The following is a 14,994-nucleotide window of genomic DNA, read 5'->3' as shown; positions in this document are numbered from 1 at the left end:
GTAGTAGATGTTACCTGCAGTCCTATGTAACACCACAGATCACAGTGATAACTCTCTGAGTAAAGATAATGTAGTAGATGTCACCTGCAGTCCTATGTAACACCACAGATAACACAGTGATAACTCTCTGAGTGCAGATAATGTAGTAGATGTTACCTGCAGTCCTATGTAACAACACAGATAACACAGTGATATCTCTCTGAGTATAGATAATGTAGTAGATGTCACCTGCAGTCCTATGTAACACCACAGATAACACAGTGATAACTCTCTGAGTACAGATAATGTAGTAGATGTCACCTGCAGTCCTATGTAACACCACAGATAACACAGTGGTAACTCTCTGAGTACAGATAATGTAGTAGATGTCACCTGCAGTCCTATGTAACACCACAGATAACACAGTGATAACTCTCTGAGTACAGATAATGTAAAGATGTCACCTGCAGTCCTATGTAACACCACAGATAACACAGTGATAACTCTCTGAGTACAGATAATGTAGTAGATGTCACCTGCAGTCCTATGTAACACCACAGATAACACAGTGATAGCTCTCTGAGTACAGATAATGTAGTAGATGTCACCTGCAGTCCTATGTAACACCACAGATAACACAGTGATAACTCTCTGAGTACAGATAATGTAGTAGATGTCACCTGCAGTCCTATGCAACACCACAGATAACACAGTGATAACTCACTGAGTACAGATAATGTAGTAGATGTCACCTGCAGTCCTATGTAACACCACAGTTAATACAGTGATAACTCTCTGAGTACAGATAATGTAGTAGATGTCACCTGCAGTCCTATGTAACACCACAGATAACACAGTGATAACTCTCTGAGTACAGATAATGTAGTAGATGTCACCTGCAGTCCTATGTAACACCAAAGATAACACAGTGATATCTCTCTGAGTACAGATAATGTAGCAGATGTCACCTGCAGTCCTATGTAACACCACAGATAACACAGTGATAACTCCCTCAGTACAGATAATGTAGTAGATGTCACCTGCAGTCCTATGTAACACCACAGATAACACAGTGGTAACTCTCTGAGTACAGATAATGTAGTAGATGTCACCTGCAGTCCTATGTAATACCACAGATAACACAGTGGTAACTCTCTGAGTACAGATAATGTAGTAGATGTCACCTGCAGTCCTATGTAACACCACAGATAACACAGTGATAACTCCCTGAGTACAGATAATGTAGTAGATGTCACCTGCAGCCCTATGTAACACCACAGATAACACAGTGGTAACTCTCTGAGTACAGATAATGTAGTAGATGTCACCTGCAGTCCTATGTAACACCACAGATAACACAGTGATAACTCTCTGAGTACAGATAATGTAGTAGATGTCACCTGCAGTCCTATGTAACACCACAGATAACACAGTGATAACTCACTGAGTACAGATAATGTAGTAGATGTCACCTGCAGTCCTATGTAACACCACAGTTAACACCGTGATAACTCTCTGAGTACAGATAATGTAGTAGATGTCACCTGCAGTCCTATGTAACACCACAGATAACACAGTGATAACTCTCTGAGTACAGATAATGTAGTAGATGTCACCTGCAGTCCTATGTAACACCACAGATAACACAGTGATAACTCTCTGAGTACATATAATGTAGTAGATGTCACCTGCAGTCCTATGTAACACCACAGATAACACAGTGATAACTCTCTGAGTACAGATAATGTAGTAGATGTCACCTGCAGTCCTATGTAACACCACAGATAACACAGTGATATCTCTCTGAGTGCAGATAATGTAGTAGATGTCACCAGCAGTCCTATGTAACACCAAAGATAACACAGTGATATCTCTCTGAGTACAGATAATGTAGTAGATGTCACCTGCAGTCCTATGTAACTGCACAGATAACACAGTGGTAACTCTCTGAGTAGAGATAATGTAGTAGATGTCACCTGCAGTCCTATGTAACACCACAGATAATATATTGATAACTCTCTGAGTACAGATAATGTAGTAGATGTCACCTGCAGTCCTATGTAACACCACAGATAACACAGTGGTAACTCTCTGAGTACAGATAATGTAGTAGATGTCACCTGCAGTCCTATGTAACACCACAGATAACACAGTGATAACTCTCTGAGTACAGATAATGTAGTAGATGTCACCTGCAGTCCTATGTAACACCACAGATAACACAGTGATAGCTCTCTGAGTACAGATAATGTAGTAGATGTCACCTGCAGTCCTATGTAACACCACAGATAACACAGTGATAACTCTCTGAGTACAGATAATGTAGTAGATGTCACCTGCAGTCCTATGTAACATCACAGATAACACAGTGATAACTCACTGAGTACAGATGATGTAGTAGATGTCACCTGCAGTCCTATGTAACTGCACAGATAACACAGTGGTAACTCTCTGAGTACAGATAATGTAGTAGATGTCACCTGCAGTCCTATGTAACACCACAGATAACACAGTGGTAACTCTCTGAGTACAGATAATGTAGTAGATGTCACCTGCAGTCCTATGTAACACCACAGATAACACAGTGATAACTCTCTGAGTACAGATAATGGAAAGATGTCACCTGCAGTCCTATGTAACACCACAGATGACACAGTGATAACTCTCTGAGTACAGATAATGTAGTAGATGTCACCTGCAGTCCTATGTAACACCACAGATAACACAGTGATAGCTCTCTGAGTACAGATAATGTAGTAGATATCACCTGCAGTCCTATGTAACACCACAGATAACACAGTGATAACTCTCTAAGTACAGATAATGTAGTAGATGTCACCTGCAGTCCTATGTAACACCACAGTTAATACAGTGATAACTCTCTGAGTACAGATAATGTAGTAGATGTCACCTGCAGTCCTATGTAACACCACAGATAACACCGTGATAACTCTCTGAGTACAGATAATGTAGTAGATGTCACCTGCAGTCCTATGTAACACCACAGATAACACAGTGATAACTCCCTGAGTACAGATAATGTAGTAGATGTCAGATGCAGTCCTATGTAACACCACAGATAACACAGTGATAACTCTCTGAGTACAGATAATGTAGTAGATGTCACCTGCAGTCCTATGTAACACCACAGATAACACAGTGATAACTCTCTGAGTACAGATAATGTAGTAGATGTCACCTGCAGTCCTATGTAACACCACAGATAACACAGTGATAACTCTCTGAGTACAGATAATGTAGTAGATGTCACCTGCAGTCCTATGTAACACCACAGATAACACAGTGATAACTCTCTGAGTACAGGTAATGTAGTAGATGTCACCTGCAGTCCTATGTAACACCACAGATAACACAGTGATAGCTCTCTGAGTACAGATAATGTAGTAGATGTCACCTGCAGTCCTATGTAATACCACAGATAACACAGAGATAACTCTCTGAGTACAGATAATGTAGTAGATGTCACCTGCAGTCCTATGTAACACCACAGATAACACAGTGATAACTCACTGAGTACAGATAATGTAGTAGATGTCACCTGCAGTCCTATGTAACACCAAAGATTACACAGTGATAACTCTCTGAGTACAGATAATGAAGTAGATGTCACCTGCAGTCCTATGTAACACCACAGATAACACAGTGATAACTCACTGAGTACAGATAATGTAGTAGATGTCACCTGCAGTCCTATGTAACACCACAGTTAACACAGTGATAACTCTCTGAGTACAGATAATGTAGTAGATGTCACCTGCAGTCCTATGTAACACCACAGATAACACAGTGATAACTCTCTGAGTACAGATAATGCAGTAGATGTCACCTGCAGTCCTATGTAACACCACAGATAACACAGTGATAACTCTCTGAGTACAGATAATGTAGTAGATGTCACCTGCAGTCCTATGTAACACCACAGATAACACAGTGATAACTCTCTGAGTACATATAATGTAGTAGATGTCACCTGCAGTCCTATGTAACACCACAGATAACACAGTGATAACTCCCTCAGTACAGATAATGTAGTAGATGTCACCTGCAGTCCTATGTAACACCACAGATAACACAGTGATATCTCTCTGAGTGCAGATAATGTAGTAGATGTCACCAGCAGTCCTATGTAACACCAAAGATAACACAGTGATATCTCTCTGAGTACAGATAATGTAGTAGATGTCACCAGCAGTCCTATGTAACACCAAAGATAACACAGTGATATCTCTCTGAGTACAGATAATGTAGTAGATGTCACCAGCAGTCCTATGTAACACCAAAGATAACACAGTGATATCTCTCTGAGTACAGATAATGTAGTAGATGTCACCTGCAGTCCTATGTAACTGCACAGATAACACAGTGGTAACTCTCTGAGTACAGATAATGTAGTAGATGTCACCTGCAGTCCTATGTAACACCACAGATAACATATTGATAACTCTCTGAGTACAGATAATGTAGTAGATGTCACCTGCAGTCCTATGTAACACCACAGATAACACAGTGGTAACTCTCTGAGTACAGATAATGTAGTAGATGTCACCTGCAGTCCTATGTAACACCACAAATAACACAGTGATAACTCTCTGAGTACAGATAATGTAAAGATGTCACCTGCAGTCCTATGTAACACCACAGATAACACAGTGATAACTCTCTGAGTACAGATAATGTAGTAGATGTCACCTGCAGTCCTATGTAACACCACAGATAACACAGTGATAGCTCTCTGAGTACAGATAATGTAGTAGATGTCACCTGCAGTCCTATGTAACACCACAGATAACACAGTGATAACTCTCTGAGTACAGATAATGTAGTAGATGTCACCTGCAGTCCTATGTAACACCACAGATAACACAGTGATAACTCACTGAGTACAGATAATGTAGTAGATGTCACCTGCAGTCCTATGTAACACCACAGTTAATACAGTGATAACTCTCTGAGTACAGATAATGTAGTAGATGTCACCTGCAGTCCTATGTAACACCACAGATAACACAGTGATAACTCTCTGAGTACAGATAATGTAGTAGATGTCACCTGCAGTCCTATGTAACACCAAAGATAACACAGTGATATCTCTCTGAGTACAGATAATGTAGTAGATGTCACCTGCAGTCCTATGTAACACCACAGATAACACAGTGATAACTCCCTGAGTACAGATAATGTAGTAGATGTCACCTGCAGTCCTATGTAACACCACAGATAACACAGTGGTAACTCTCTGAGTACAGATAATGTAGTAGATGTCACCTGCAGTCCTATGTAATACCACAGATAACACAGTGGTAACTCTCTGAGTACAGATAATGTAGTAGATGTCACCTGCAGTCCTATGTAACACCACAGATAACACAGTGATAACTCCCTGAGTACAGATAATGTAGTAGATGTCACCTGCAGTCCTATGTAACACCACAGATAACACAGTGGTAACTCTCTGAGTACAGATAATGTAGTAGATGTCACCTGCAGTCCTATGTAATACCACAGATAACACAGTGATAACTCTCTGAGTACAGATAATGTAGTAGATGTCACCTGCAGTCCTATGTAACACCAAAGATAACAGTGATATCTCTCTGAGTACAGATAATGTAGTAGATGTCACCTGCAGTCCTATGTAACACCACAGATAACACAGTGGTAACTCTCTGAGTACAGATAATGTAGTAGATGTCACCTGCAGTCCCATGTAACACCACAGATAACACAGTGATAACTCTCTGAGTACAGATAATGTAAAGATGTCACCTGCAGTCCTATGTAACATCACAGATAACACAGTGATAACTCTCTGAGTACAGATAATGTAGTAGATGTCACCTGCAGTCCTATGTAACACCACAGATAACACAGTGATAGCTCTCTGAGTACAGATAATGTAGTAGATATCACCTGCAGTCCTATGTAACACCACCGATAACACAGTGATAACTCTCTGAGTACAGATAATGTAGTAGATGTCACCTGCAGTCCTATGTAACACCACAGATAACACAGTGATAACTCACTGAGTACAGATAATGTAGTAGATGTCACCTGCAGTCCTATGTAACACCACAGTTAATACAGTGATAACTCTCTGAGTACAGATAATGTAGTAGATGTCACCTGCAGTCCTATGTAACACCACAGATAACACCGTGATAACTCTCTGAGTACAGATAATGTAGTAGATGTCACCTGCAGTCCTATGTAACACCAAAGATAACACAGTGATTTCTCTCTGAGTACAGATAATGTAGTAGATGTCACCTGCAGTCCTATGTAACACCACAGATAACACAGTGATAACTCCCTGAGTACAGATAATGTAGTAGTTGTCACCTGCAGTCCTATGTAACACCACAGATAACACAGTGGTAACTCTCTGAGTACAGATAATGTAGTAGATGTCACCTGCAGTCCTATGTAATACCACAGATAACACAGTGGTAACTCTCTGAGTACAGATAATGTAGTAGATGTCACCTGCAGTCCTATGTAACACCACAGATAACACAGTGATAACTCTCTGAGTACAGATAATGAAGTAGATGTCACCTGCAGTCCTATGTAACACCACAGATAACACAGTGATAACTCTCTGAGTACAGATAATGTAGTAGATGTCATCTGCAGTCCTATGTAACCCCACAGATAACACAGTGATATCTCTCTGAGTACAGATAATGTAGTAGATGTCACCTGCAGTCCTATGTAACACCACAGATAACACAGTGATATCTCTCTGAGTACAGATAATGTAGTAGATGTCACCTGCAGTCCTATGTAACACCACAGATAACACAGTGATAACTCTCTGAGTACAGATAATGTAGTAGATGTCACCTGCAGTCCTATGTAACACCACAGATAACACAGTGATAACTGTCTGTGTTTTATCTGTGGTGTTACATAGGACTGCATGTCACGTCTTGTATAGATTTTCACTTACCTTCGAATGCGATCCAATAATTGATCACTTGTTGTTTTCGCACATATGCAGTTATTAGGAAGAGCATCTGATATCTCTTTGGTCGTTGTTTCCTTCACCATATCTGTGAAATCTTTGCGATGGATTCTGACGCCGTCCACCGACCCTAGAAGATAAAAGCCGCCATCACTTGTTGTGTGACACTGATCGGAGCAGTCACCAGGAATGACGGATGGTACAGGGAATATTCCTCTTCTGGATCAGGAGCTGCCTGGAGATCGGTCCCTACTATATTCCCATTACCTGAGGGGCTCCAGATAATATCAGGACTTACCGAGACTAAGGAGGAGCAGCAGACAGGCTATCATTGTGCCCAGGAGACAGAGGGGAATATCCAGGAGAAGACGATCTGTAAGAACAGCAGATACCACCATGCTTTATATCCTCCTGATATCTGCACTACATATTCCTACCACTAGGTGGGGCTGCAGAGCGCTATCTGCTATTGGCTGCCTGGGGGCTTATTACCTAATAACAGCATTATATGATCCGGTGATCGTGTACGGAAACATTAACCCTTACCTGTTCAGTACATGTGATTTTGGGGAAATAAAATTGTTCCCACGGAATCAATAGATGGTGGAATGTGTGTGATAATGACCACGGAGTGAAAATGTAACACAAAATATTGGCAGAACTGTACGTTTTGGGGAGAGTAGGCATTTTCACCAAAGTAAGAATTACTAGATTGTATTCTGATATATATGGACTTACATTCCCGGAAATTTAAAGTTGTTTTTTTTTTTTTTTTCGTTTTTGTCTTTTCCTCCCCTTCTTCCTAGAGCCATAACTTTTTTTATTTTAGCCTGGCCCATGGTTGTACGAGGACCAGTTTTTTTACAGGATGAGTTATATTTTTTCATGACATCATTTATTTTATCATTTTATGCATCAGAAAGCAAGAAAAAAATTCCAAGTGAGTTAAAATTTCTAAAAAAAAAAATGCAATTCCACAATTGTTTTGTATTTTTTTTGTTTTCATTTCCCATCTTCTCTTCTCTATATTATTTCCCATCTTCACTTCTCTATATTATTTCCCATCTTCACTTCTCTATATTATTTCCCATCTTCTCTTCTCTATATTATTTCCCATCTTCTCTTCTCTATATTATTTCCCATCTTCTCTTATCTATATTATTTCCCATCTTCTCTTCTTTATATTATTTCCCATCTTCACTTCTCTATATTATTTCCCATCTTCTCTTCTCTATATTATTTCCCATCTTCTCTTCTTTATATTATTTCCCATCTTCTCTTCTCTATATTATTTCCCATCTTCTCTTCTCTATATTATTTCCCATCTTCACTTCTCTATATTATTTCCCATCTTCTCTTCTCTATATTATTTCCCATCTTCACTTCTCTATATTATTTCCCATCTTCTCTTCTCTATATTATTTCCCATCTTCTCTTCTCTATATTATTTCCCATCTTCTCTTCTCTATATTATTTCCCATCTTTTCTTCTCTATATTATTTCCCATCTTTTCTTCTCTATATTATTTCCCATCTTTTCTTCTCTATATTATTTCCCATCTTCTCTTCTCCATATTATTTCCCATCTTTACCTCTCTATATTATTTCCCATCTACTCTTTTCTATATTATTTCCCATCTTCACTTCTCTATATTATTTCCCATCTTCACTGACAATTACACAGACGTAATGTAATCATCTGTAGGTTCTTTTTTTTTTTCATTTAAGGGATGAAAAAAATTTCAAAATTTGTAAGAAAAAACAAATATTGCTTTTGTTGCCAATTTCCAAGACCTGAGGGCTATGAGACTGGATGAGGACTTATTTTTTGCACCCCGAGCTGACGCTTTTACTTCTACCATTTTGGGAAAGATACAATGTTTTGATCATCTCTTATTGCATTTTATTGCAATTAATGTAATTCTGGCTTTTTGATTTCTTTCTGTTACACCGTTTGCAGATTGGATTCATTTATTTTATATTTTTATAAGTCAGACTTTTATGAATGCAGCAATATCAAACATGTTTTTTTTGTTTTATTTTTAATGGGACAAAAGGGGGATGATTTGAACTTTTTTTCACTTTTTATTGTATTTAATAGTCCCCCTTAGGGGACTTGAACCTGCGGTCACCCAATCGGTTGTGCAATACGTATAGCTAAAATCATTTTCTCCTAAGAACGCCGGCCAGGGGCTGATGTTTACAAGTGGATCGTAATGGCAGGCATGGGGGTCATCAGCAGTCCCCCGGCTTTCATGACAACCCATCAATGCTTCGCGATCACGTCGCGGGAACTCAGATAGGAACGTGAAATGACGAACGTCCCTGTTGACACATGTTAAATGCTTCTGTCAGAGATTGACTGACGCATTTAACCAGTTAACAATCATTCGCGGAGCTCCACTCCGCCCACGAAAGTAAGATTAAACCAGCCATCATGTTTGGGGAAAAATGCCGGCTCAGCGTGCAAGCCCGCATCAAAGGCAGGGACACGACTTTTTTGTGTCAAAAGTAGTAAAGGGGTTAAATATTAAGAAACTATTGTCAAATATAATTGCAGGGACACTGAGGGACTGTGGGGGGTGGGGTGTCACCCAGATCCCCCCAATACCACTAGTTGTCAAAAGTAATTGCAGGGACCCCGGGGGGTCACACAGATTTGACACCAATTTGTCAGGGGTAACAGCAAGTGGAGTCGTGCAGATCCCACTGCTGCCACCAGTTTGTCAGGGAGATGCAACTCCGCTGCCTCCGATCATCAAGACAATTACGTGGCTGCTTCCACTACTAGGCCGGTCATTGGGAACTCACAGTGAGTGTGTGGTATATACACCTCAGATTCCAATGCATGGAATATATATTTATACACCCTGATATGATCACTGTCAAATCCAAAATAATAGAAGAACTACTACCTGCCACCAGCAATCGTTTATACCGGATGATTGGACATCCATTACAGGTAGCGAATGCCTTCAAGGGTGCAGTTTACAGAGCAAGAGGAACAAATCTATTGAATTTTATATATTTAATCCAGAAACGTAGACAGTGTTTATAAAAAATATACAAAGATGATACAAAATGGGAACAAAACAATAGGATGTATACAGTTACATGGAATAACAACAACAAATCTAAACCTGATGTTACAGGAATGGCTCTTATCTTTATGGGGGGAAGCACTGCGATTGGGAGCACTCTCACAATGAACTTGTGTGTTCCAGAATGAACAAAGACAGTGACCCAAATTTTCATTTTTATTTGCTCAAGATATGCCCACATGCCTTCCCTCAATGAGCTCAGATGGGGCTGGTTGTGGGTTGTGCTAGGTCCTTCAGAATTTTATGTGATCCCAATCTTACAGGATATCTTTGAGGTCCCAGGCGGTAGATATTGTCGTCATCTTTCTTATCGCGATTTTATCTAATGGTGTTGTGCACTGCTTGTATTGTGCTCTATGAACGGGTATCCCTTCAATCTATTTTTTCACTTGCTAATGTGATACATCAAGCCAGCAAGCTTTTTTCTTTTCATTTGCTAATGTGATAGGGCAAGCTGTAGTAACCCATTTTGTATTTTTTTGTGGGAGAAATTGGATTACCATTGCGGGAAAAACCACAGCAAGGCCATTGTTCGGGTGTTTCCGGTGCAAATTCGTGGCCATTAACTTGCATTGAATCACATCAAAACCGCAGGTATAATAAATATACTTGCAGATTTGCTGCATTTCAATTAAAGCCAATAGGTGCAAATTCGCGCCGGAAACGTGGCGCGGGTGGTACACGGGTTGGGAGAAGAGGACTATTACTCCCCTCGTCCGACCACGCTTCCAGTGATAACAGAGAGATCGGCACTGCTGGGGGGAGCACCTGTCTGGCACCCTCCAGTATCATCCTGGTCCCCGACGGCGATGCGATGCTCCCGGCGGCCGGCGGTACACTGCAGGTCCTGGGAGCAGCAGTGTACTGTGCTGCCAGAACCTGCGGTGATGTCAGCAATCAGTTGTCGGTCACGTGACCAATCAGCTGATGCTCACTTGACCTCCCCATGGGAACATTCACAAGAATACTCCCATGGTTTTAAGTTCACTGGGGTTCATCAGCTGATCTTCAGCTGATGAACCCCAGTGACCTCCTGCAGCAGCATGTATACTGATGGGAATGATATTACACTCCTGTCAGTATACATTGCTGCCTTCTATAGCAGTAACATCAGTGATCGCTGATGTCACTGCGGTAGAAGTGACACAGATCATCAAAAGACAATTGTTGGTGGTGCGCGTACTACGTCATTGACGGCGGATTGGTGAGGGATATGTTTATTTGTTATTTGATGTTTTTTTCAGAAGATCGAAGGCTTTAGGTACTGAGAGGGTACTAAAGTTTTTTTTAGAGCCATGTGTCTTTTATTTAATTAAAATACTTTATTCTAGCTGTGTATTTATTGAAATGGCGGCGACCACTTTACTACACGGTTAGTAATGGGGGTGTCTTATAAGATGCCCTCCATTACTATCCTGGGCTTCAGTCAGCCGCCAGTACAAGGCTAACGTGAACCCCAACCCCTTTACCCCACTCGACATCGCTACAGGGCAGTGGGAAGAGCGGAGGCTAAGCGCCAGATTTGGCGCATCTTATGGATGCACCATTTCTGGGACTGCTGAGGGGTGATATTATTAGCCGCGGAGGGGGCTAATATCCATGGTCCCTTCCCTTGCTATTAATATCAGTCCACAGCTGCCTGTTTAGCCTTTTCTGGTTAGATTTTATAGGGGAACCCTACGTCAATTTTTTCTGGGGTCCCCCTGCAATCTAGCCAGTAAAGGCTAAACAAACAGCTATGGGCTGATATTAATTACCAGGAAACATTTTTGGCTAATGGCCTCTTCCCCGTCTAAAAAGATCAGCCCTCAGCGGTTGGCTTTCCCTTTGCTGGTTATAAAAATGATGCACTTTGGACACATATTTTTTGCTGTGTCCAAAACGCTGCGTTCTATTGAACACAGGTAAGTCCACAAGTGTTCACTGACCCATGTGGATTTATCGCATTCTATACTTTCTCATGGTCAAATTTCAGTTGCGAAGACTAGCGACTCTGCAAGAGAATTTTAAATGCTGCAGTCCTGAAAGACACACTGCATGTCCGTGTCCAAGGGTGATTCACAGCTTCTGATGCACGCAGAGCGGACATGGGATTTCTAGAGATCACATTCACTATGCTGTAACATCTGAATGCTGCAGGTTTGACGCTGCATAAATATGCAGAGTAAAACCTGCAGCGGCTCCTGATCGTGGCCACGTACCCAAATTCACCCGCATGTCAATTTCTGTAGCGGACACGCTAGTCTCTGCTGCAGATTTTGAAAGAATTTTGAAATATCATTATATGCAGTAGATTCACATTTACTGACAGCAAAAGTGCGGCATTAGAACGTCGCGTATTGGATGCAAAAAAATACGCTGCATCCAAAGTGCTGCTTCTAGCTGCTCGTGGGAACGTAGCCGCTAACGAAACAGCTGAGAGCTGTTATTATTAGGGAACATGTTTGACACCTAACTCTTTTTATTTGGTGATGACAAGATGTGAATCATCACCAAAGTAAAGTAAAGGGTTAAATAAACACACAGACACAGAGTAAACACTTTATTTTTAAATACAACAGACACATTCGTTAATCATTTAAATTAACCAATATACTCGCCCCAGTTCTGTAATCCAAAAAACAAGGTCCCATCAAATAGCTTAATTTTAGCTCCAAAAAGCATCATTGATGTACAAAAAACGCTTCAAAAACCGCATGAAAAATGCATCAAAAACATGTCAAAACTGCACAGTTTTTCCGCATCAATTTTCCTGCCAAGGAGATACAGAAACAGTCAGGAAAATTCTGCTTCAAATCCTGACCGTGCGCACATAGCCGAAAACTGAGTTGGTGCTACTTTAGATAGAGAGATAGAGAGATAGATAGATAGATAGATAGATAGATAGATAATAGGTAGATTATAGATAAATAGATAATAGATAGATAAATATATTTTAACCACCATTGTCTTATATATAATATTGCTGCTATATTCAATATGTGAACTTGTTGCGCTTCATATTTGATTTACGATTAATGAACTGACTTGGCACCACCTCTGTCACATGGATGACGGTCTGATGATGGAGGACGGCCAGGTGCTGTTTACATTTGGGTTTTGCGCAATTGAGGATATTGGTCTCTGCCAGAAAATAAAGAACAAAGATCATAATGTTCCCAAATAAAGTTAGGATTATAGTTCATATACAACTACAGATGCCACTGGCGCTTACAAGAGACCCTTCCCCACAAGGAGCCCTCCACCCACCCATCCAACCGGCACAACTTTTATACGATGCAAGTGTGCGGCCCCAGATCTGCTCCTGGGCCCGGAACCATCAACCCCGGGCGCTGGTGATGCAAATCTGCTCCTGGGCAGAACCACCTGCCCCTACATCTGAATGGGTGTACGGACGCACGGCCTGGGACTCGTCCGCGGGGGTGGAAGATCAGAGCCTCCCATTGCTGCCCGCTCCTGTGGCCTCAGTCATCCACCAGGAAGAAGGAGATCCATTCCTGTGGGATAACCAGGGAGGGGACCTCATGGGTTTTCCCCGGGAGACCCGTAAGGAGGCTGCACGTCGGGAGGAGCATTGCCGGCGGGCGCTCCTGCAGTTGGAGAAGAAGCGGCGCATCCGGCAGGTGCGCTGGGAGAAGATGGAGGCGAGGAACATGGAGGAGAAGACTCGGGCCCCCAAGGCAAAAATGGCCACACCCAGTCCCCGCGTAAAAGGGACTGTCGTGAAGTTCTACCTGGACGCCGGGAGGGGCTTCATCAGAGAGCCACAGGTCGCGACGGATATATTTGTTAATCGGAGGGACGTGGAGTCCCACTTCCAGCAAGTACATCCTGACCGAGATCTGTACCCTGGTGATCGAGTCACCTACACCAGGCACAGAGGTGAGCGGGGCTGGTATGCCCTGAATGTATACAGGGTAGTGGAGGAGGACATGCCCCTGCAATCAGAGGCTGATGTTCCGGCTGGGCCAGCCTACAGAGAACAGGTGTCTCCCCGGAGGGAGCACCACTACTAAGCAAAGTATGTGAAACTGAACTGTACTGTATATAGTTACCCGGAAGGGTACATCCTTGTTTGAGTGAACTAAAAAGTTTTGTGTGCACAATTACCCGGTAAGGGTATACAAACTGACAGGTTGAGGACTGAGCAGCCAAAAACTTTTAAACTGTACATAGTTTGCACTTATTAAAGTGCCTCTTATTGGTTTTATATTAAGAGACTGAGGCGCCCCTGCGGGTTCAGTTACCACAGAGGTACTGCATCTCGCCCAGAGGTGTGGTATCTCACTCTCAGGTAAGGATGGAGTACTGCCCGGGATCCTAACATCTGCATTCATTACACCACACTTCAGAGGGCAGGGCGAGATTGCTCCTAAGGGAGAGCACAGTCCCTGGTCCCTGGTTGGAGTGGGGGGAACCAAGTGAGGTGGAATCATGTAGTGGGTGTGGGTGGAGGACATAGTTTAAGGGAGCACTTCAGTAGGAGTATATAGAGGGAAGCCATCTTGGGTGTGACAGTGAGAACAGTGAGGAGGGAGTGGAAGGATCGGAGGCTCTGCAGGAGCTCTGCTCCGGAGGCGGGCCTAGTGAGAGGAGGAGAGACTGACTGAGGAGAGGAAAGGAGGAGGAAGGAAGGCTCCAGAAGGAAAGAGGGGATCCTAGGGGTACGGGCAGTGCTGGAGGCCACCCTTACTCCCAAATCTACCAGCACGTGGAGGGATCAAGCCGCAGAGGGGACCGGCCCCTTAACTAGTGGAGAACTAAAAGGCTCAGCTAGAAACCGGAGGCTTCTGCACTTTTAGGGTGCAGTTGCCACAGCCACAATTACATCACCGAAAAGGTGGCCACAGAGGGTCCAGGCGACTGCAGGTCGCCCGACAAGATCCGAGGCTACCGGCTTGGGACACTGATTATGAGGCGCAGGGCA

General features: G+C 42.3%; 1 protein-coding gene across 1 annotated transcript in view; it reads right to left on the bottom strand.

Moving 5' to 3' along the window:
• The window catches only part of LOC141203886 (acidic phospholipase A2 jerdoxin-like), a 57,374-nt gene extending 49,972 nt beyond the window's left edge, over positions 1-7,402 (bottom strand). Inside the window, exons 1-2 of the mRNA XM_073663861.1 lie at positions 7,266-7,402; positions 6,953-7,097 (exon numbers count right to left, since the gene is read on the bottom strand). Coding sequence (XP_073519962.1) covers positions 6,953-7,097; positions 7,266-7,365 — 245 coding nt within the window. The 5' untranslated portion in view covers positions 7,366-7,402. The remainder of the gene's footprint in view (positions 1-6,952; positions 7,098-7,265) is intronic.
• Between the last annotated feature and the right edge of the window lie 7,592 nt (positions 7,403-14,994).

Source organism: Phyllobates terribilis, unplaced genomic scaffold (assembly GCF_046119375.1).
Source record: "Phyllobates terribilis strain yellow unplaced genomic scaffold, ASM4611937v1 Scaffold_130__1_contigs__length_5004896, whole genome shotgun sequence".
Classification (NCBI taxonomy): Eukaryota; Metazoa; Chordata; class Amphibia; order Anura; family Dendrobatidae; genus Phyllobates; species Phyllobates terribilis.
Note: the sequence above shows the minus strand (reverse complement) of the source record. Positions and strands in the feature narration are given on the sequence as shown.